Consider the following 21029-nt stretch of genomic DNA (forward strand, 5'->3'; position numbering starts at 1 on the left):
TCATCTATAAAATGAGAGGCAGGGGTGAATCTATATTCTTTGCAGTGTAAAAAACATATAATTGTGGGGCTGTATTTAAGAAAGAGAATATAAAATTACATAATAGTCAATATTCATTTAGAACGAGAAAAAGAAATCACTGCCTATTTTAAAATGCTGACAAAACGAAAACCATCACACGATCCAGAACAAACAAAACGAAACAAAAAAACATTTTTAACTACCTGGCAACCACTATAAGCTCTTTTTTTCTACATTTTTTGTCTGCATACTCTTTGCCTCTTCATATGTCAATTTTGTACTATTTTTATAGCGATCTAGATAAATTAGTAAAAAAGTAATTTAAAACATTGATAGTATAGGAACTTTTTTTTTTTTTTTATCGGCTTCACAACTCCTTACTCTAAGTTCTCGCACAAGTGGGGCTTCTTGCCCCGGACAAGCTCATGGGAAGCTCCAGCCCTTTGATTTCCCTTGATTTCGTTTCTTTCGGGGCTGCCTGGGCAGCTCTGCCAGGTTGCCGCCCTCTTTCCCTCTCCCATCCACCCCACTCCACAGGCAGAAGTGACTATGAAGTTGTCGCCTATCTCCACCAAGCAGGCAAGGTGATCCTGGAAGCCCGCCAGCCTCGCACGCTGCCCCAGGACCACCACTTGGGCTAGAGCGCGTCGGTGCTTCGGCTGCAGGACTGGGGCTGCTATGTCCTCCTCGAATTCCTGGACAATTCGCTGATCCTTCAAAAGTGCTCGGAAGCCTAAGCCCCAATCGATTCAAGGTAGATTGCCCCCTGTGAGAGCCCTTTTTTACGTGTTATCTGAATCTCTTTCTCCCTTTAACATTCCATGGGAAGCCTAAAACCAGAAACCCGGGACTTTGCTGTGCTATCCCATCACGCATCGCGGGGCTCGGTGACTTGCCAGGTATCTTGGGTGGGGTCTGTCCCTCTTCACTTTCTCCACTAGGGGCGACTTTAGACCGCGGTCCTACCTCACTATGGGGGAAGAGGCGGAGACCTTTTCTACGACGCCGGTTGGCGGCCAGAGTCTTGATCGACAAGGGCATTAACGAATGGCTCTGAAGTAAGCAGCCGTTGTTTACGCACGTAAAGCCAATGGGAAGGCAGAGGCCCGGCCAGGGGCCAATGAGGACTGGCCTTAAGCGGACCGCAGGGGCGGAGCTTCCCTCGAGGGGCAGACGCTTAGGGTAAAAATTCTGGAGCGGACCTTGGGAGAGTCAGAAACACATCCGGTGTTAGAAGAGCTGCGTAGGCCCCTGGAGGCTGGTAAGAAGGTACGTCTGAAGCCGGGACTGTAAACTGAGAGTGAGAAATGGAAATGGGGTTGGCAATTATTGTTTGAGCAAGAGTGGGAATAGTCTCGGTTTTCGGACAGACTGCACCTTCGGGGAATGGGGTCCTACTCTGCGACGGGACTCGGAAAGCTGCGCGGGGAGGGGAGAAGCTCGGGAACTAGTACCACGCATGCGCAACCGTACCGGAGCGGGGGAGGGGCTGGGGTGCGTCTGCTGCGTTTTGGGGGACGTCGAGGCTCCCGTTCTGCGCGCGAGTGCTAGTGAAGGGTCCTTTTTAGTTCCTCTTTCTTCTTCTTCCCACTCTGCGTTCCTTCTCTTTTTCACCCCGCCAAGAGTAGGCGCAGGGGCCCTTTCGCACAGCCTTGACTACTTAAAGTCAGGCCACGTCCCCCACCCCTTCCTTCCGAGGCTAATGAAAGCGAAACCTCACGGGTTTGAGATCACCCCTGCTTCACCCGACTGATTGTTTCTCTGCTGTGGGCCCTCTGGCTGGGCCCCTTCTGGGTGAGCAGCGAGGGCCAGGACTCGACAAAGGGCCTGGTCAGGCAGGCTGCCTGCCCTGTCACGGCCAGGCGGGTGATGTCACACTCCTCTGTGACACGCGAACCTTCTTAGTTACTTGAAGCCGAAAGCAGAGGCGGGAGGTGAGAAGATCCTTCCTGGTTTTCCAGCGCCGTTCTGGTCTGATTGATTACCTTTGGACAGGTGAGGTGGCCTTGGCTTTGCTTGGTCCTGAGCCTTGTGGGCGTCTTTCTCGAAGTCCGCGCAGGAAAGGCGTCGTTGGGCGGTTGTTTTTTTCTTGGACCTACTTGCTGGAGCTATGATAGTAAGTAGGCTTTGGTATTTTTGTATATCTATTAAGTGCGGAATTGTTATTCAGTACCAGCCCAGACTGCATTGCCTACCCCACCAGACTTTCCTTGACCAAACAACAGTAACAAAACCTCTCTGAACTTGAGACTGTTCTAGCAATAGTTAACTTGTGAATGTGTAACTCAGTAGAAGAGCTGACTGTGCCTGAAACACAAGATTTTAAGGTTAAAAGTTAATGGCGAATAGACTTTTCTAGTTATTTATTAATACTTAGTTTTAGTTTATCTTTTGGTTGAATGTGTAGTTTAAGAATTCAGTTCAAGAGAGATTATTCACGTTGTATAACCAAGTTATTATGGCTTCTACAAATACACTTATTTCTGTAATTATTAGGTTTACTCTCTTTGGTGGCTTATTTCTCTTGTCTAATATTTTTTGTTCTGGCTTCAAGAATATGTTAATACTTAGATTTTCTACCATTTTCTTCCAAAAGGGACAGAGGGGTTAAATCCTTGAGAAACACTCTCTGTAATTTGTATTTAGAGTTTCCTTCTTCCATTATTCATCTTGTGGAAACATGGCTTAGTGAACCCTCTTTCTTCCCGTCTCTCCCTTCCCCACTGTTGAAGTGACTGAAGTCTTACTCTCCTAAGAATAGGAAAGGTAAAATTAATCCAGATATTTAGTTAGCATTTTAATTTTTTTCCTGGTTATTCATATAGTTCATGCTTATTGTAGAAGTGCTGAAAAATACAGAGAAGTGTAATAGGAATCAGCATGTGTTAATACTTTTTTAAGTTTCTCTTGGCCTATGGCTGGAACTGTCTTAATGAAAACTTGCTTTTCCGGCGCTGGGTGGCTCAGTTGGTTAAGCAACTGCCTTCGGCTCAGGTCATGATCCTGGAGTCGCGGGATGGAGTCCCGCATCGGTCTCCCTGCTCAGCAGGGAGTCTACTTCTCCCTCTGACCCTCCCCCCTCTCATGTGCTCTCTCTCATTCTCTCTCTCAAATAAATAAATAAAATCTTAAAAAAAAAACCCCAAACCTTGCTTTTCTACTGTAGGCTGTAATAGTAGGAAGAGCACCAGGCATTAGAGGTCATAAGGCCCCTAATCTGGTTCTGGCTCTACTATTTAACTTCGTGGTGTTGGTCAGGTCAATACTAATGTCGTTTTAGCACTTTACAATGATTTCACACAGCTTTTCATTTTCTTCCTCCTCTTTTTTTTAATTGAAGTATAGTTGACACACAATGTTCCATTACTTCAGGTGTACAACATAGTGATTCAAGTGTATAGATTATGCTCACCACTAGTGTAGCTGCCATCTCACCATACAGTCAGTGTCACTGACTCCATTCCCCTGTGCTGTACTTTTTATCTGTGTCCCACAGATTTTTTTTTTGCCGGCATTCAGTCAGCTTGGTAGAACAGGTGTTATTTAATCATCCTTATCTTACAGATAAGGAAGCCTAGATGACCTTAGGTAAAATGATTTTCCCAAAGTTACATGGTAGAAAATGGCAGGATTTGTGACTCCAAAGCTAGTGCTCCTGCCACTATTAACGCTGCCTTTTTGAGCTTTCTTTTTAAAGTGAGATTAATCATTTTTGCCCTTTATTTATGGATTGGTGTGAAGATCAAAGGAGATAATGTATATAAAAGCACTTTAAAGTTGTAAAGTGAAGGTACTACTGCTGGCCTGAAGTTTCATTTTATTTCATAAACTACCCAAGGGTATTAATTTCCTTTATTTCATAAACTACCCAAGGGTATTTATCTCCTTTGGGAAAATACTGAATATTCTCTTGATGTTCTGTCTGCTAAATTTTCCTTTGCCACTTTGACTTGACTGTAGAAGCTGTTAGAAGTGTCCCCCACTTTACCCTGTTTTGTTCCCCCAGAGTTTTTTTTCTTCTTTTTTTTTTTTAAGATTTATTTATTTGAGATAGCGCGAAAGCACGCACACACAGAGGGAGAGGGAGGAAACAGACTCCCCGCTGAGCAGGGAGCCTAATGTGGGACTCGATCCCAGGACCCTGAGATCATGACCTGAGCCGAAGGCAGACACTTAACAGACTAGGCCACCCAGGCATCCCGCCCGCCCCAGCCCCACCCCCAAGTTTCTAACCAAGTTTCACGAAGTAGCTTTTGTATTAAACACATTTTTGTTTTCCAAAGACAGTGTTCAAACCAAGGAGAAGAAAACTAGAGATTGGCTTTTTGGGCCACTGAGTTACTCCTCAGGGTAGCTTCCCCTTTGAACCACCTGGGGAGTGTTGATTTGAGGTTGCAACACTCCTGATGAGATAATGGGGTCTGCATTTGCTCTGGGGACTCCTGGTTGTATGTAAATATGGGGGAACAGAAAGCTGAATCACATGCAAGCTCTGCTCTCACGGTGCTTACAGCCATCTATGCGAGAAGTTCCAACACAATTAACTGGAATCCAAAACACTTAAAAAGTTTGTCCTCATTTATGCCTGCTTTCATTTGGGCTAAATATGTTGTTATTGGGAAGGGATTACTGGTTTACACTGGAAACTGAGTATGTATTTAGGACATTGGGGCCTCTTTATGATTCAGTCTGTCAAACACTTGTGGTTACAGAGAGAGGTTCAGTAGTGTGAAAGTTCAAAAAATCATTTATTGAAGGCAGTAGGCATTCCATCTCCAGTTACTAGCTTGGTTCTGAAGCAACACCCTAGAGAGACCGGATCCGGTGTTAGCTAGCTAATCTCACTAGCCAGGAATTTGGGCCCAAGTTAAGGGAGGGGCTGGGACATCTAGGGTTCAAATCTAGGACCACCAGAGCCCAGGCCTGTCAAACAGTTCTTTGGAACTTCCTGAAACTAAACTGACCTACCTTCTAGGGATGACAAGGAAGGCATCAAGCTAATGACCATTTACTTCATCAAATTCTCTACCACATCGGATTATCACTTAGTGGTTATTAGGCTGTCTCAAAACGCCTTGTGGCCCTGTGGGACAGGAGGTACAGTGTAAATGCGCCCAAGGAGAGGCCTGCCATTTGCACAAAAGTAATTTTAGCCGGTAATAAGATTTATCAAATTCCTTTAAATTCCAGTTTATAATTTTCTTAGACTCTTCCCTCTTCCCCCAATTTAATTTTGTTCATGTGGGTAAATATTAAGTCTTCAGGATACAGTTAACTGTGGTTGAATTTAGAATGAATTTACAGGGCATATGTAGATTAGACCTGCAGTAAATGTTTTATAAAACTAGGGGAAAATAATGCACTGAAGACATGAGAGTAATGAGTATTTACACTGGTAAAAACGATGGCTAACATATGGAGCCAGTCTTATGTATGAAGCACTGTTCTTTTTTTTGGAGAGAGAGCAGCACGCATGCATGAGAGAATAGGTGGGGGGAAGAGGGGCAGAGGCAGAGGGAGAGAGAAAATCTTAAGCAGGTTCCACACCTGGCACAGAGCCTGACACGGGGCTCGATCCCATGACCCTGAGATCATGACCTGAGCCCAAATCAAGAGTCAGATGCTTAACTAGCTGAGCCACCCAGGCGTTCCTGTATGAGGCACTATTCTAACCACTTTGTTTGTATTATCTCACATAATCCTCAACCCTATGAAGTAGATATTATTATATATTACTATATACAAATGAGGAAACTAAAGCACAGTGAGGTTCAAGTGCCAGAAACTTGCTGTGTGTTACATAGCTAAGGCAATATCAGGATTCAGGTGCAACAAGCCAAGCTCTTAACCACTATTCTAGATACATGGTTATACAGAGTCTGAAAGCTATTCAATAGGAAGAACTACTAAAAAAATACAATTCTGCTACCCACCCCCCTCCAATTTTTTAACCACATGGGGTTTTTCTTCTCTCAAGTATCAGTTGGTTCCTTCTGGATATGTGGGAAGGGGACTCAGAATGGTTGAATTACAACAAGAATGAGGAACCATATAATTCACTACTAAATGTTTAATTAAATGTGTGAATAATGTTTCTTTGACTTGCTCTATTTTTAAAAATACTTACTTTAGGTAGGCTCCACACCCAATGTGGGGCTTGAACTCATGACCCTGAGATCAAGAGTTGGATGCTGTACCAACTGAACCACCCAGGTGCTCCTGAATTGCTGGTTTTGTTGTTAAATTGTAAATATTAAGGCAGCCTTCTGCCCAGTAGTCAGCAGGCTTTTATCTTTCAAAGGCAAGGATTTTTTAAAAAATTTGTGATTGTTTCTGTTTTGCATAGCTTTTGGCCACTTGGCTGTGTTTCATATGGACTATACTTAGTAGGTATTGAAATAAGAATGTAGAGAATTTTTTTGTTGTTGTTTTCACATCTTGGCTCCTGATGATAATTATTTTAGGGCAAGGGTAAGGAAGATACCTAGAACAAAACAAGAGATTTAACAAGACCTAAGACATAGATGTTAGTTGATGAGAATATCTGTCAAGTTTGGTATTCCTGCTCTTCTAAGGATGAAGGCATTAAGTGAAGCTCTGAACCAAATTAAAGGAATTTGATTATGATTAACGTCTGAACATTTACTTAATGCGGTGCAGACAAATTTCTCATGAGTCTAGGAGGCGCTGTCTACATTGTATTCTAAATAAATAATCCCACTTCCCTGTTTTACATTTAGAACTGGGGGGTGGGGTGGGAGAGAGGATGCAATTTCTAGATTTTTGTATGAGTTGGTGTCTAGTTTGATACAGACCGATGCTGGTATGGATTTCATAATGGACTGATGTGTGTTAGGGGAACTACTGTATTAAATAATTTTTGAGCAACTTGTAATATACTTTTTCCCTTTACTGTGGTAAAATATACATAGCATAAAACTTGTCATTTTAATGTCCTTTTTTTTTAAAAAAAAGATTTTATTCACTTGCCAGAGAGAGCGAGCACAAGCAGGGGGAGTGGCAGGCAGAGGGAGAAGCAGGCTCCCCAAGGAGCAAGGAAACCGACGTGGGACTCGATCCCAGGACCCTGGGATCATGACCCAGGCCGAAGGCAGACGCCCAACCGACTGAGCCACCCATGCGTCCCTAATGTCTTGTCTTTAAAACAAAGATTTTCATTTAACTGTGGGGCCCTTTTGAAATGTTAGCTGAGTTACTTGGTTAATGATTTTGAATACTTCAAGCTCTGTTAGGAGCTAATTGTTCCCTGGGACTGAAAATACTTGTGGTATGGGAGCTGCTATTTTTTAAAGATTTATGTATTTGAGAGAGAGTGCGTGAGTTGGGGGGGAGGGACAGAGGGAGAGACTCTTAAGCAGACTCCCTGCTGAGCTCAGAGCCGGACCTGGACTCCATATCAGGACGCTGAGATCATGACCTGAACCATAATCATGAATTGGACGCCCAACTGACTGAGCCACCCAGGCTCCCTGGGAGCTGCTGTTTTTGAGTTATGAATGCAATTGAATCTTGTTCAGCTGCGTTTGCATATAGACTTTGAAATGTAGATATGTTTTCTCTGCAGCTTCTGAGTACAAGTAGTTGAGGGTAAGTTAGAAACTTGTTTAGCTTAATCCCTCTGGCAAAACTTGTAAGAATCGTTTTGACTCTTTACTTATCTGTGCATTCGTTCTTGTCTGTTTGGAACAGACCTAGAGCAAACTATCATATTTCCTTGATTCTAAGACCTAACTTTTTCCTTCTTACGTTTTAACAGTTCTGAAATAAATTATGTCCTATACATATCATGTCATTTATTAAATGTATACTTCATTGTGTTTTTTCCCTACAAAGCTATTATTAAAATTGCTGTGTGCCTTGGGGCGCCTGGGTGGCTCAGTCAGTTAAGCGTCAGACTCCTGATTTGGGCTTAGGTCATGATCTCAGGGTCATGGGATCGATTCCTGCATCAGGCTCCACACTGAGCTTGGAGCCTGCTTAAGATTCTCTCTCCCTCTGGGACCCCCCCCAACACACTTGTGTGTGTGTATATGTGCACACTCTCTTGCTCTCTCTCATAAAAACTGCTGTGTGCCTTTGTATCTAGAAAATTTGGTACTTACATATCTCACTTAAATTTTAGAATAAGTACTAGCGTTAGAAAACTGGTTTTATTTAATTTATTTTTTACTTATTTTAAACCACAAAGCACTACTAAATCATGGAGAAATACTCTCTCCCTGTCCTCACAACTTTGATAATTTTGGTTTTTCCATCTGCAGTTGTAAGAGGCAGTCAGCACCCCCCGGGGAATGTCACAGAGCAAACTGGGAAAGAGGAGTTTCTGCCATTATCCCCTCCCACTGTTTCACTTAGTGGGGTCTGGTTACAGGGTGTTGCCCCTTTCTGACTAACAGTTGCCTGGGTATTTGAGGATTTACACTGCGATGCCCATTCACCACCCCCTCCCTTCCTTTTTTTAACTCTTGAAATTGGAAGCCTTGGAAGCAAGAGGTGCTTCAGTGTTGTTGTGAATCCTGAGAAACTTGGCTCTGCAGGTTGCTTCAGAACGATTGCAGGTTCTATCTCGGGATGTCATTAAGGGTGTTAATGGAAGACTTAAACAAAGACACTTTCCAGGTGCTGGATTCTGCCGTCCTCTAAGTGTGCTCTCTAGAGGATGTGAGTTCATCATGGTTATGAAAGGCTGTGGTCGGTCTTGCAACAGCCTGCAATAATTGCACCATCTAGATCAAGAGGGCCCAGAGCCCTGGGACTTAGAGCTGTGAGCAGTAGCTTTAGTAGGTTCTTCAGCTTCTCACTGTATCCATCCTTAAGAACAGAACTAACAAAAAAATTGAGGTGAGTAGGATGTTGGTGAGAAAGGAAAGAGGAGATCAAGAGAGAGCAAGCTAGCCATTGTAATTGTTGCACTTGTGAGAGAGTGAGCCTCAGGAAACAAATGGTAATGATGCATGTGAACTAGAAGAATGGCATCTTTCCACTGGCCCAGGATTTCTGAGGAGTCCGTTTGGGATTGTAACTTCTATTGCCCAGACTGATTTTGCTGAGTATTGGGCTAGGTGCTCATTAGAATAGGCGTGACTAGTTGACTTGTCTTTCAGACTACTTAGTTTTGTGTTTTAACACCACCCCATTCCCATTTTTGGTCAGTGTGAAATGAATAGGCATTATGGGTCTAATAAGAATCTGGATGATTGTGGAAGATGGGTATTTAGGAAAGATGAAAATTCTTGATTAGATTTTTTTTTAAGCCCTGTAGATTGAATGTGTTTATTTAGGATTGCATGTGAAATAGAGGAGGGAACAAAATTTAAGAGCCAAACTTGATGGTATTGATGGCATATAACCTGGGTACAGTTCAATTAAAAATGTCCTTTCTGTGACATAATTGGGACAGTTAGCAAGATCTGAATAAGGTCTGTAGATCAGATAATAGTATTGTGTCAGTGTTAATTTCCTGGTTTTGATTATTGTTTTCAGATGTACACACAAGTATTTAGGGGTGCCTGCATGGTTGGGAAAAAAACATTTTTGTGCCTTCATGGTTGGGAAAAAAATATTTTAAAGTCTGTATATACTGCTATATAGAGAGGGGATAAAGCAGATATGGTGAAATATTAATAGGAAATTTGGGTAAAGGGTTTATAGGAATTCTTTGTACTATTCCATCTCTTCTGTGGGAAAATTTCTGAAATTATGTAAAAAAAAATCACAAATTCCTTTTTCATGGAGGAACTTTTCTCTTTTTAAAATTGTAAATCCCTTTCAGTTCAGTTTTAACATGCATTGGATGGAAAGTTTCTACATGCGTATATTTAAAACTCAAGACCTGGGGCACCTGGGTGGCTTGGGTGGCTCAGTCAGTTAAGCGTCTACCTTGGGCTCAGGTCGTGATCTCAGGGTCCTGGGATTGAGCCCCACGTTGTGCTCTTTGCTCGGCGGGGAGCCTGCTTGTCCCTCTCCCTCTGCTGCTCCCTCTGCTTGTTCTCTCTCTCTGTCAAATAAATAAAATCTTTAAAAATAATAAAAATAAATAAAATTCAAGACTTAGTACCAGGCCCAGCTCCTTCCTTCTTCCCTCCATCCCTCCCTCTTTGAGGTTTTGTGCTTTTGTTGAGAGAATTCTCTAGCATCTTGATACAGTGACATAAAATTGCTTTATGTTGCAGGGGTGCTTAAGTGTTCCAGTATTGATTTTGACTCAGGTCATGATCTCAGGGTGGAGGCCCAGTGTGGAGCCTGCTTAAGACTCTCCCTCTTCCTCTGCCTGTCCCCCCCCCAAAAAAATAAAATAACAATAAATATCGCTTTATGTTCAGTGACTGGATCCCTTTAATTGCTAACTGGTAATTTCTTAAAGAAACTTATCAATTGTCTTTTTTTAAAGATTTTATTTATTTATTTGACAGCGAGACACAGCAAGAGAGGGGACACAAGCAGGGGCAGTGGGAGAGGGAGAAGCAGTCTTCCCGCGGAGCAGGGAGCCCGATGTGGGACTCGATCTCAGGACCCTGAGATCATGACCTGAGCCAAAGGCAGATGCTTAACGACTGAGCCACCCAGGCGCCCTCAAAGAAACTATCAAAAGGACAAATTACTTTCTGAAAGAATAGAAATCAAATGCTAGTAACAAAATAGGGAGAAGAAGATGGCTTCATTTCCTCTGTGTCCTTTAAAATGGTTGAGTATGATTGCAAATGTATCCTCGAAGGAAATGCATAGAAATGAAAATGGCTGTGCTAGGACAGTGGGATTTTAGATAACTTTCATTTTTCCAAACCTGTATGTTGCTATTTTTATGACAAAGTTGTTTATGTTATTTTGTATGTCTATATATCTGTAAAATAACCTTTTCTTCTTTTTATCCTTGATTCTACAGAGCGGAGGCTGTGTCCCACAGACTCTGGCATCATGAACATATTTGATCGGAAGATGAACTTTGATGCACTCTTAAAATTTTCCCACATGTAAGTGTTTTGATCTTGACTGTAGTTTCTTATTGCATTTCCTTTCATACCTTACTTTTCCTAGTTTATTAACTTTTGTATGTATTAATTGGCATATTAACTTTGCTAGAATCCAGAGGATCTGCTAAAAGCACCCAGATTCTAGGGTCTGCTCTGTAGTCACTGAAAAACCATTTAGTTATTCTAGTTTGGGTACTGATTGTTCATAATGTGGGACCTTTGGCTCCTCCCCAGTATTTAAGATTCTCAATTCATCTATTTTCAAAATATGTATTTTTTTTTAATAACTTAACACATATTCCCTGAGAAGAAGAGAGGGAAATGATTATTAGCTTAGAAATGAAATTGGTCCTAGAATAATGGCTGTTACTAACGTTCTTTCCCAGAACCCCCTCGACACAGCAGCACCTGAAGAAGGTCTATGCCAGTTTTGCCCTCTGTATGTTTGTGGCGGCCATGGGGGCCTATGTCCATGTCGTCACTCATTTCCTTCAGGTAAGAGCACTTTCTCTCCTAGTTGCTGTGGCACAAATTCAGTAGGTAGAAATCAGCTCAGCTGGGTGGTGCCAGCTTGTACCCTCCTTAATCCTTTTCTGTAGTTTGCAATCTGAACTCAGCCAGAGCTGGCTGGTAACTAAGGACATGCAGAGCCTTATTTAAATTTTCTGGCAGCTGGGTCCTCTCTAGGTACTGAAAACAGAATGTCTTAACCTGGACACTGAATGGTGTAAGACCCCAGCCCGCTGGGTCATGGCATGGAGTGTGTGCTGGGGTTTGCACAGTAGCCTTTTTATCTTTTCCTGCCTCCTTTCTCTTTTTTGCTTGTGACTGTGGGGTTCTTAGATATAGAACACTGATTGTATGATAATCAGGAGAGGCAGGGTTGAGACCTTCAAAGATTTGATCTCTTTTGTTCGCGGATGCACTTACATCTGCATGGTTGCGTGAAAACCTTCAACAGCTCACTTTCCTCTGTTGAAAGAGACCTTGGGTTTGGCCAGTAGGAATAAAAGGAACAGTGGACAAATAATCAAAAAAGTTTGAAGTTCTCACTAACCAAGACTTGCTCTCCAAGTGTCCTTTTCAGTGTAAGTACCAGGAGTGTGTCTCTGTTGGCATTTGCATCTACTGAGAACTGTCCCTATGCTCAGGCATCTCCTGGCAGAGGTTGTGTGAAAAATTACTCAAGATTCTCAGAGGATAAAACTTTGATCCCTGGAGTTGAGACTAAAACATACTCTACCTTCTAGGCAAGAGTGGCCATTTTGGTTTCTGGTTGTGTTTTTGTTTTTGTTTTGTTTTTTAAGCAATGTAGTAAAATGCAGTTATCCTCATTATTCGTGGATTCTATATTTATGAATTGCCTACTTGCTAAAATGTATTTGTAACCTGAAATCAGTACTCATGGTGCTTTTGCAGATATTCGCAGTCCTAAGCAGAACGGCAAAAACTTTTGAGTTGCGCGTGGCACTGTGTTCCAGCTGAGGTTGAACAAGGCGCCACACTGCCCTGCTTCAAGCTCTTGTACTATAAACAAGGGTCTTTTTCATGGTCTGTGTAGTGCTACATTTTTTGCATTTTTGTGATTTTGGTGGTGATGTCAGTATTTAAAATGGACCCCAGGCATAGTGCTAGAGTGCAGTCTACTGTTCGAAAGTGCAAAAAAAAAGTACACTAAGACTGTGATGTGTCTTATGGAGAAAATACGTCTGTTAGGTAAGCTGTGTTCAGGCTTGAGTTAGAGTGTGTTGGCCATGAGTTCCAGGTTAATGAACCAACAGTATATGTCAAATAGTGTCCTTAAACATAAACACATGTAAAACATGTATTTTTCGGTTGAAGAAAATGTAACCAGAGGTGCATGAGAATTTAACCCTTTATTTTTCTCAGGAGCAGTTGTTCAGTATTCATTAATTCATTATTCACAGTGACTTTATAGAACATAACTATGAGAAAAACGAGGATCAGCTATACCTTTAAAGGAAGGAAGGAACTTCACTGTCTACATACCTCCTTGATGATTTTCTTCTTTTTCTAATTGCCTGCAGCTTTTCCCACTTGCCTTTTTTTTTTAAAGAATATTTTTCTTCTTACAAAACTAATGCACTTTCATTTTAGAGATTTTGGAAAACTGACTAGTGATGAGAAAGAAATAAAAACACCCAGACATAACATTTTGATTCTTACTCTGTCTCGGTCCATTCAGGCTGCTCTAACAGAAAACCAAAGACTGAGTAGCTTAAACAGCAAATGTTTCACAGTTTGGGAGGCTGGATGTGAAAGATCATGGCACCAGCAGATATGTTGTGTGGTGAGGGCCTGCTTCCTGTGTAAAGACTGTCTTCTCGCTATGTCTTCACATGATAGAAGGAGCAAGGGAGCTCTCTGGGATCTCTGTTGTAAGGGCACTAATGAAGGCTCTACCCTCATGACCTAATCACCTTCCAAGACACCCCCCAACCTCGAAATATCAGCACATTGGGGGTTAAAGTTTAAACATGAGTTTGGCGGGAACATAAACATTAAATCTGTAGCACCCTCTCAGTCTTTTTTCGATGTATGGGTATATATATTTGTGTGTGTGTTTTAAAGTGATCAAAAAGGGATCATTTTTACTTGTCCTGCAGATTGGAATGTGCTTCAAGCACTTGTCACTCTGATTCATCTTTTTCTTGGGCAAGACTCATAGTTTGACTTGGGTACTTGTAGCTGATGGACTACCTGCGTCAGAAGAGCCTCTAGCATCCACCATGGTCCTAGCCCTGTCCTACACGGCTTCTAGTTTCTCCTTAGTCCCCTCTGCTTTTCCACTGCCTCCAGGTTAGAAGGAAATATTAGGAAGTTCAGATGAATATTTGATCCCAGTAAGGTCTGCGGAATAAATTTGCTCTTTTCAAGTATTTCATTATTGACTCTGGATCTGACAGGCTGGCCTGCTCTCTGCCTTGGGCTCCCTGGGGTTGATGATTTGGCTGATGACAACACCTCATAGCCATGAAACTGAGCAAAAAAGACTGGGACTTCTTGCTGGATTTGCTTTCCTTACAGGTATGTTAGGAACTAGGCTAATTTGGGGTGGGAGAAGGGATACTGGGGGTACTGTATCTAGTATCTCTGCAGACTAAGGCCCCAGGTTTGTATGTATTCTGATTTCATCCCAACTGGCACAGTGTACCCTTCAGTCTTGTATTTGAGTATATTTTGCCTTGTATTGCTTTTTTATTTCATAGAGGTGCATCTTGCTTTCCCATCCAGAGGATTAGCTCTTCAGTGACTGTGACTTCTACTTTTAAATCCAAAAATAAGCATTTGTTGCTTGAATGAATGAGGTCCAAGCTTAGGTAGCATAACTTGTTAATGGTCGACGTGGGACTAAACTTGGCCTGAAACTCTAATTTAGTTGGACTCACACTGGCAGCTATCACTCCTGTGACCATTTATTCTGAACTTTGCGGACAGTTAATTAAAGCCATACATTGAAATCCATCCAACAGAGCGCTTTGCTGATTCTCAAGAAAGAAAGAAAAGCACAGGGCGCCTGGGTGGCTCAGTTGGTTAAGCGACTGCCTTCGGCTCAGGTCATGATCCTGGAGTCCCGGGATCGAGTCCCTCATAGGGCTCCCTGCTTAGCGGGGAGTCTGCTTCTCCCTCTGACCCTCTTCCCTCTCATGCTCTCTATCTCTCATTCTCTCTCTCTCAAATAAATAAATAAAATCTTTAAAAAAAAAAGAAAAGCACAGCTCTTCTAGAATTATCATTAAGGGAAACAGGACTCAAGCTACATAGTAAAAATACTTGCAAAGCAGCATTTGACTTAGTACAAATTTTTTTTTTTTTAAGATTTTATTTATTTATTTGACAGAGACACAGCGAGAGCAGGAACACAAGCAGGGGGAGTGGGAGAGGGAGAAGCAGGCTTCCCGCTGAGCAGGGAGTCCGATGTGGGGCTTGATCCCAGGACCCTGGGACCACGACCTGAGCCAAAGGCAAGACGCTTCACGACTGACACCCAGGCGCCCAGTACAACTTGTTTAGAGTGTGTCTAATCTATGTAGTGTTGTTGTAGAAAGGAAGGGATTTAGAGATTAAGATTTTAAAATAGGGAAAGCTAGTTTTTGAAGGCAGTAAGGGGTAGAATTACCAGAAGGGGAGAGAGAGTAGCAAGAGTGGGGGAAATGTTGGGGCTGGAACAGGTTGCCACTGCATCCTCCTCTTGGCAAGTGTCCACCCCCAGAACCGGTCTGGCCTTTTTACAAAGGAAGTCAGTCCTGTGTGACTACAGGTTGCTGGCCACAAGGCACTGGTTTGCTCTTGGTGTTCCTACTCCAGTTCCTGATCTGGCCTACATCATAGTCTCACATCACTCCTCTTCTGAGTATTGCAGCCTTACAGCTTTGCTCAAAAAATGTCTGACATGCCTGCTTCCCTTTTTTTTTTTTTTTTAAGATTTTATTTATTTATTTGACAGAGAGAGACACAGCAAGAGAGGGAACACAAGCAGGGGGGGTGGGAGAGGGAGAAGCAGGCTTCCCGCTGAGCAGGGAGCCTAATGCGGGGCTCGATCCCAGGACCCTGGGATCATGACCTGAGCCGAAGGCAGATGCTTAACGACTGAGCCACCCTGGCGCCCCTGCTTCCTTTTTCTAATGTGTTTTCATCCTGGGCCATCCATGATTTTCATCTAAGAGAACAGTTTTGTAGCTCTGTCTATAAATAAATAACAGTCAAGTAAACAGTTAAGGCACATAGAGGAGAGAGATTTAATTATTTTAGTACACGTGTTTTGGTTTTTTAGGAGCATGGGCCTGCCTGTGCTTTTGATGGTCAGCTTTGGACAAGGGTCCTCTTTAGGAATTGATGGTAATACCATGTTTGGGGGCTTTTTGTTTTCTAGGAGTTGGCCTAGGTCCTGCTCTGGAGCTGTGCATTGCCATCAACCCCAGGTAACTATTTTAATAGCATCTTAGGTCTTTTTATCATTGCAGATATGCCTCCTAAATATAGGTTTGCAGACCTGTAGCCCTCAGTCTAATGGTCTTTTCCTCTAACAGCATTCTTCCCACTGCCTTCATGGGGACAGCAATGATCTTCACCTGCTTCACCCTGAGCGCCCTGTATGCCAGGCGCCGGAGCTACCTCTTTCTCGGAGGTAAGCGTGGGCTGGAAAACAGAGAGTCTCGATTTAGCCAGAATTCACACTGGGACTCTTTCCCTACCTTCTAACTTCTTGTGATTGCTGGGTTGCAATTGAAAGCCTTAATTTGGGGGTGGGGGTAAGTAAGGATGGTTTAATGGGGTTGTCTGACTTCATTTTGGCTTTTCTCAAGATGGCTTTTTGTCATCTCTTACAGGTGTCTTGATGTCAGCCATGAGCCTGATGCTCTTGTCTTCCCTGGGGAATCTTTTCTTTGGATCCATTTGGCTTTTCCAGGTGAGACTTTGCATGTCACTTTCTAGCAGCCATTTGCCTTGTACTTCTTGTATTTGCTTCACCCTAAAGGAATGTAGACTAAGAATCCTCCAGAATGCTCACTCTCGGGCAGTGCAGAGTTGTGCTTAGGGAAGTCATGTGGTCTTTACCATAGGCTTCCGTTCCCGAGAACATTCCTGCCTGTAGGGTTAGCATTTGTTTAATTTCAAACAGCCAAGAGCCAAAAAGAGGCACAGCTGGCTTTTCCCCTCTGGCGTCTCCCACATGGTAACCTTATCTCATCTTCTCCTGTTAGGCAAACCTGTATGTGGGGCTGGTGGTCATGTGTGGCTTTGTCCTCTTTGATACTCAACTCATTATTGAGAAGGCTGAAAATGGAGATAAGGATTATATCTGGTGAGTGAAAACTGGTCTTGAACGCCTCCCTTTCTGTGGCCGTCGGGAGGGGTAAGAGTGGTCTAGGTGGCACTGGCTGAACTTCCTGGCCCGCTTTCGGGGGCGTATATGGTAGGATGCCTGTGGTTTTGGAGCTGTGCACCAAATAGCAGGCTCCCTCGATTCCTGGAAGACATCAGCTCTTTTTAAAGTTGAACTACTAATATGCGTTTAATTATCCTTACTTTTAATAGTGGTTATCTCTAGGCATAGAGGGAGAAAGGAATCTTTCCCCTTTTACTCTTTATTTTTATATTAAACCTTTAATAATGAAGATACACATTCTTTTTAATGTATAACTTTTGAAAAAATGCAGTAATTTCAGAGTCTCTAACTAGTTAATGGTAGTCTGGGGTTCACATGCGGGCCCTGCAGAGTCTAAAGCTCAGTTTTTCTTCTCCCTATGCTGCATGGCTTTGTTGATTTGGAAAGGATCTCGGACATCAGAGTTACACTTGGTGGTGGAGTGTTGGTGAAACCACTCATGGGGTGGGCGTGGGGTTTTTGTGCTCTGCCCCTCTGTGGGCTGTGGATAAAGGAAGGTGGGACATGCCAGTTGGTCATCTGGTTCTTCTGTTTCAGGCACTGCGTTGACCTCTTCTTAGATTTCATTACTCTCTTCAGAAAGCTCATGATGATCCTGGCTATGAATGAGAAGGTTAGTCCACCTGCTCCCTGAGGATTAGAGAATGGCCCCTGAACTTAGCATCTGTGTAGACTTCAAATTTGAGAACTGACACACTGTGTAGGTCCAGGTTAACTGTAAGGCAGGCTGCTGCATAAGAGGTAAACCAGAAGTCTTTTAGCCCATGGAGTAAAAGGAACAAGTTAAAAAAAAAAAAAATCCTTAAAAAAAACAAGGGGTGCCTGGCTGGCTCAGTTGGTGGACCATGTGACTTTTAATCTCAGGGTTGTAAATTCAAGGCCCACGTTGGGTGTAGAGATTACTTAAAAATAAAAAAATCCAACAACGAAAACAAATCGCTGAGATTAGTATCAAAAGAGAAAGGGGGCTTAAGTGGCAGCAGGAAACAATCTATATGAAGAATTTAAAGGCTGTGAAGATGGTTATGACTCAGGGAAAGATATTCTAGGGAATTTGTTTAATATTGGCTGTTACAAATATGTGTCAGAAGTAGACCAGTTTTATGCGTGTTAGTCTTGTTTCCAGACACGCATTCTGTATATGGTTAACATAGTCCACTCCAGCAGTAGGGGAACAAATGAAACCAGGAGGGTTTTTATAGACCTTCTTCGGGAGCAGGAGACAGTCTGGTGGTGGTGGAAGCTGGTGAGGAGGTGGGATCGGTGGCTGTCGGTCATCCCTGTGCTGCGACTAGATGGAGCTCCAAGCAGGTTTCAGCCAAAGCAGCTCAACTCGCATCTGTTTAATACACAGGGCTTCCACCTAGGATGGAATGCAGAGTTCACTGGGCTAGATTATTTCTGGGTTTTGGTTTGTGCCCAGGATTTATGCTTCTCAGGCTAATGGAAAGTTGATCTTGGCCTCTTGTGTAGTTATTTTAGGGTGGACTACCAGTCTCCAGCCTTCACGGGTTAGGATTAGAGCTGTGGTGGTTATGAGTAAGCCAGGAGTGGTCAGGCAGCCCAGTGGGGTACTCTTGGGGTGGAAGTGGGAGCAACTGCTTAACCTTTATTCTTGTCAGGTCTGTCAGCAACTTGAGGGACACTCAGTGGAAGATGGCTAAGATTCAGTTCCTATCCCACTGAATGAGTATTTCTGCTTCCTCTTATCATCCTGTTCCCTTCCAGTCCCTAACCAAAGGCAGCCAGGTACTGGCTCATTCAGGAGTTTGAGCTTGAATGTCAGATGCGAAAAATTAATTGGGCAATTTTTCTCCGTTTCTAGGACAAGAAGAAAGAGAAGAAATGAAATGACCATGCAGCCTTTCCCATTTTGACCTCTGTCCCTCCAACCCTCATTTCCTCTTTGCACACATTGCAGGTGGTGTGTTCTGTGATAATGAAAAGCATCAGAAAAGCTTTTGTACTTTGTGGTTTTCTCTATTTTGAATTTTTTGATCAAAAAACTGATTAGCAGAATATAGTTTGGAGTTTGGCTTCGTATTCCTGGGGTTCTTCCCCACTCCCTTTTCTGTCCAGCCCGTCCCTAGCCTCTTCCTCTGCTCAGGCAGCCAGCTGGTCACCGCGATGAGGAGTGGGACCCACAGCAGAGCAAACTCCAGGAGTCCGCTTTCCACCCGAGCTTCACCAGGTGCACCTGAACTGTTGGGTAGAGCTACTTTAGCTCTTTTCCTCAGCGTTGTGTGGTTTGTGCATGTTCCTGTGGGGCTGGGCAGTGTGCTTTCCATCGGAGAGGAGTTTGGTGGTCCTGTTGTAATTCAGGCTCATTACATCAGAGCTACTGTCAACCCCTACAAAGAAAACGAAGAGCCTCTTCTGTTGGATGCTTTGCTTCCTCTGAGCTGCCCAAGCTGCTGCTGGTCTGGCAAACACACCGTTCTGTCTTGCTATCCCAAAAGGAATGTGGATTGACGTGTTCCCTTTCCCTGTCCCTGGTCTGACCCTCAGGGAATCTGCCGCTTTTCCATCCATGGGGCGGGAGGATTTCAGCACAAAGGAAAGACCGATTCTTGTCAGGTATTTATGAAAAGGCTGGTTATGTATGGCAAGAGAGAGCAGAGAAGTCCCAAACTTCCCCTGTCTTTATTTTTTATCACCTTAGTTGCTGAGTGGGTTCCCCCACCTGGCTTCGAGTACAGATACCAGGAGAGAGGAAGGCTAGGGAAGGGGAATGGTTGAGCCCGGGGGTAATCTTAGGGGGTAATCGTAAACTAATCCTGCCCGACAGACCCAGATGAGGACCTGTTTGGGGCAGTGGGGGAGAAGAACGCTGCTAACTGAATGGTTCTTTGTTTTGAGCGGCAGAAGTGGGTTGTGATGACTCGGGAGGCAGCATTCATAACAGTCCAGTGCATTTCTGTCTTCTCCCGCCTGGACGCCAGTAGGGTCAGGCCGGAGATGTGGGGCGGTAGATAAACGTTCATTTTACAGATGCACTTTAGTTTTTGGTCTCTTCACCTGTTCCCCGAAATCTGTAGCCTTCCAGCCAGGGACAGGTGACCAAACCTGCAAGACCTCTGATTCCCTCCAGCTTGCTTGGTGGTGAGTGTGGGAGGCCAGCACTAATGGGGATCACCAGCGCTTTTGCAGGGCGCTGCCGCAGGGCACTGGCGGAGAAGGGCAGGCAGCCTGGAGAGCAGTTGTGGCTCCGGCTCTTCACAGGGCTTCCGTGGCAGGGGCCTGAGCCATCAACAGCTCATTGCCGGGAGGATACCAGTTTTGGCTCTCCCATGCACAAGCAGCACACAGTTTGACCCAGCGGCTGCTGGTTCGCAGTGCACCGTATCACCGTGCCACCCCGAGAAGCGGTTCCCAGGGAGTGTGTGTATTCCTGGAGTGGCGCACTGCCCGGAATGGCTGGCTTCTGCAGAGGATGCTACCCTCTGACTAGCTACCGCCTCCAGCCTCTGGCTTGAGAACTTTTAATAAAGGGACTTCCTTCCCATTAAACGCCCAATCGCCCTCTCCGTAAATTTGTTGATTCTCTCCAAGGCCTGAGAATCTTCAGTTACATCTCTTGAAGCCAAACTCCACCTCTTGTGCTTTTTTGCTTGGGATAAAGGAGTTTTTCTTTAGAAACAGTGCCAAGAATGACAAGATCTAAAAAAACAACTTTTAAAGAAAATGCCTAACAGGTTTTTAATACAGTAATCACTGTAATTATAACTTTCTCTTCTAGTTCCTTGGTTTTCAGCTCAGGCTGCATTCTCTAACTCATACTGTGAAGACAAAGGTGTTTTTGATTCAGAAATATATGAAATCTACATAGTCTTAATTTGTAAAAAATAAAGAAAATTCTTTAACCTTTCCTGGTGTAAGTGTGTGTTAAATTCAAGGCCACAGCTGAACATGGGCTTGGGTACTGTCTCACTTGCCTTAGAAGCAGGGCCTGGGAGTGGAACAGGATTGAGTTTCTGATCTAGACTTAGCAGACTGGTGACTAGAAAGAAACAGGGACTCCCCTCTCCCCCCCGTAGGCCTCCCACTCTAGCCCCAGTTTGCCACAACTTTTGGGAATTTCCTCTGTGCAGTATAGAGCCCAGGCC

General features: G+C 43.7%; 1 protein-coding gene across 3 annotated transcripts; it reads left to right on the plus strand.

Annotated features, from left to right (window-relative positions):
- The first annotated feature begins 1181 nt into the window (after positions 1-1181).
- Positions 1182-20791, plus strand: TMBIM6 (transmembrane BAX inhibitor motif containing 6). Of its 3 annotated transcripts, XM_028125415.2 has the most exons (11): positions 1211-1290; positions 2017-2137; positions 10925-11012; positions 11399-11507; positions 13940-14060; positions 15907-15955; positions 16064-16161; positions 16364-16443; positions 16739-16839; positions 17461-17536; positions 18749-20791. In XM_028125415.2, exons 3-11 carry the CDS (start codon positions 10957-10959, stop codon positions 18770-18772), a joined length of 714 nt encoding a protein of 237 aa, XP_027981216.1. In that variant the 5' UTR covers positions 1211-1290; positions 2017-2137; positions 10925-10956; the 3' UTR covers positions 18773-20791. The 3 variants fall into 3 exon arrangements, with proteins under 3 accessions (XP_027981215.1, XP_027981216.1, XP_087882185.1); XM_028125414.2 differs by lacking the exon at positions 2017-2137 and having other exon boundaries at positions 1182-1290; XM_088026059.1 differs by lacking the exons at positions 1211-1290; positions 2017-2137 and adding an exon at positions 1994-2016.
- Positions 20792-21029: the final 238 nt, after the last annotated feature.

Source organism: Eumetopias jubatus, unplaced genomic scaffold, assembly GCF_037043125.1.
Source record: "Eumetopias jubatus isolate StellerSeaLion01/CBP00866 unplaced genomic scaffold, mEumJub1_p1.0 scaffold_8, whole genome shotgun sequence".
Lineage (NCBI taxonomy): Eukaryota > Metazoa > Chordata > Mammalia > Carnivora > Otariidae > Eumetopias > Eumetopias jubatus.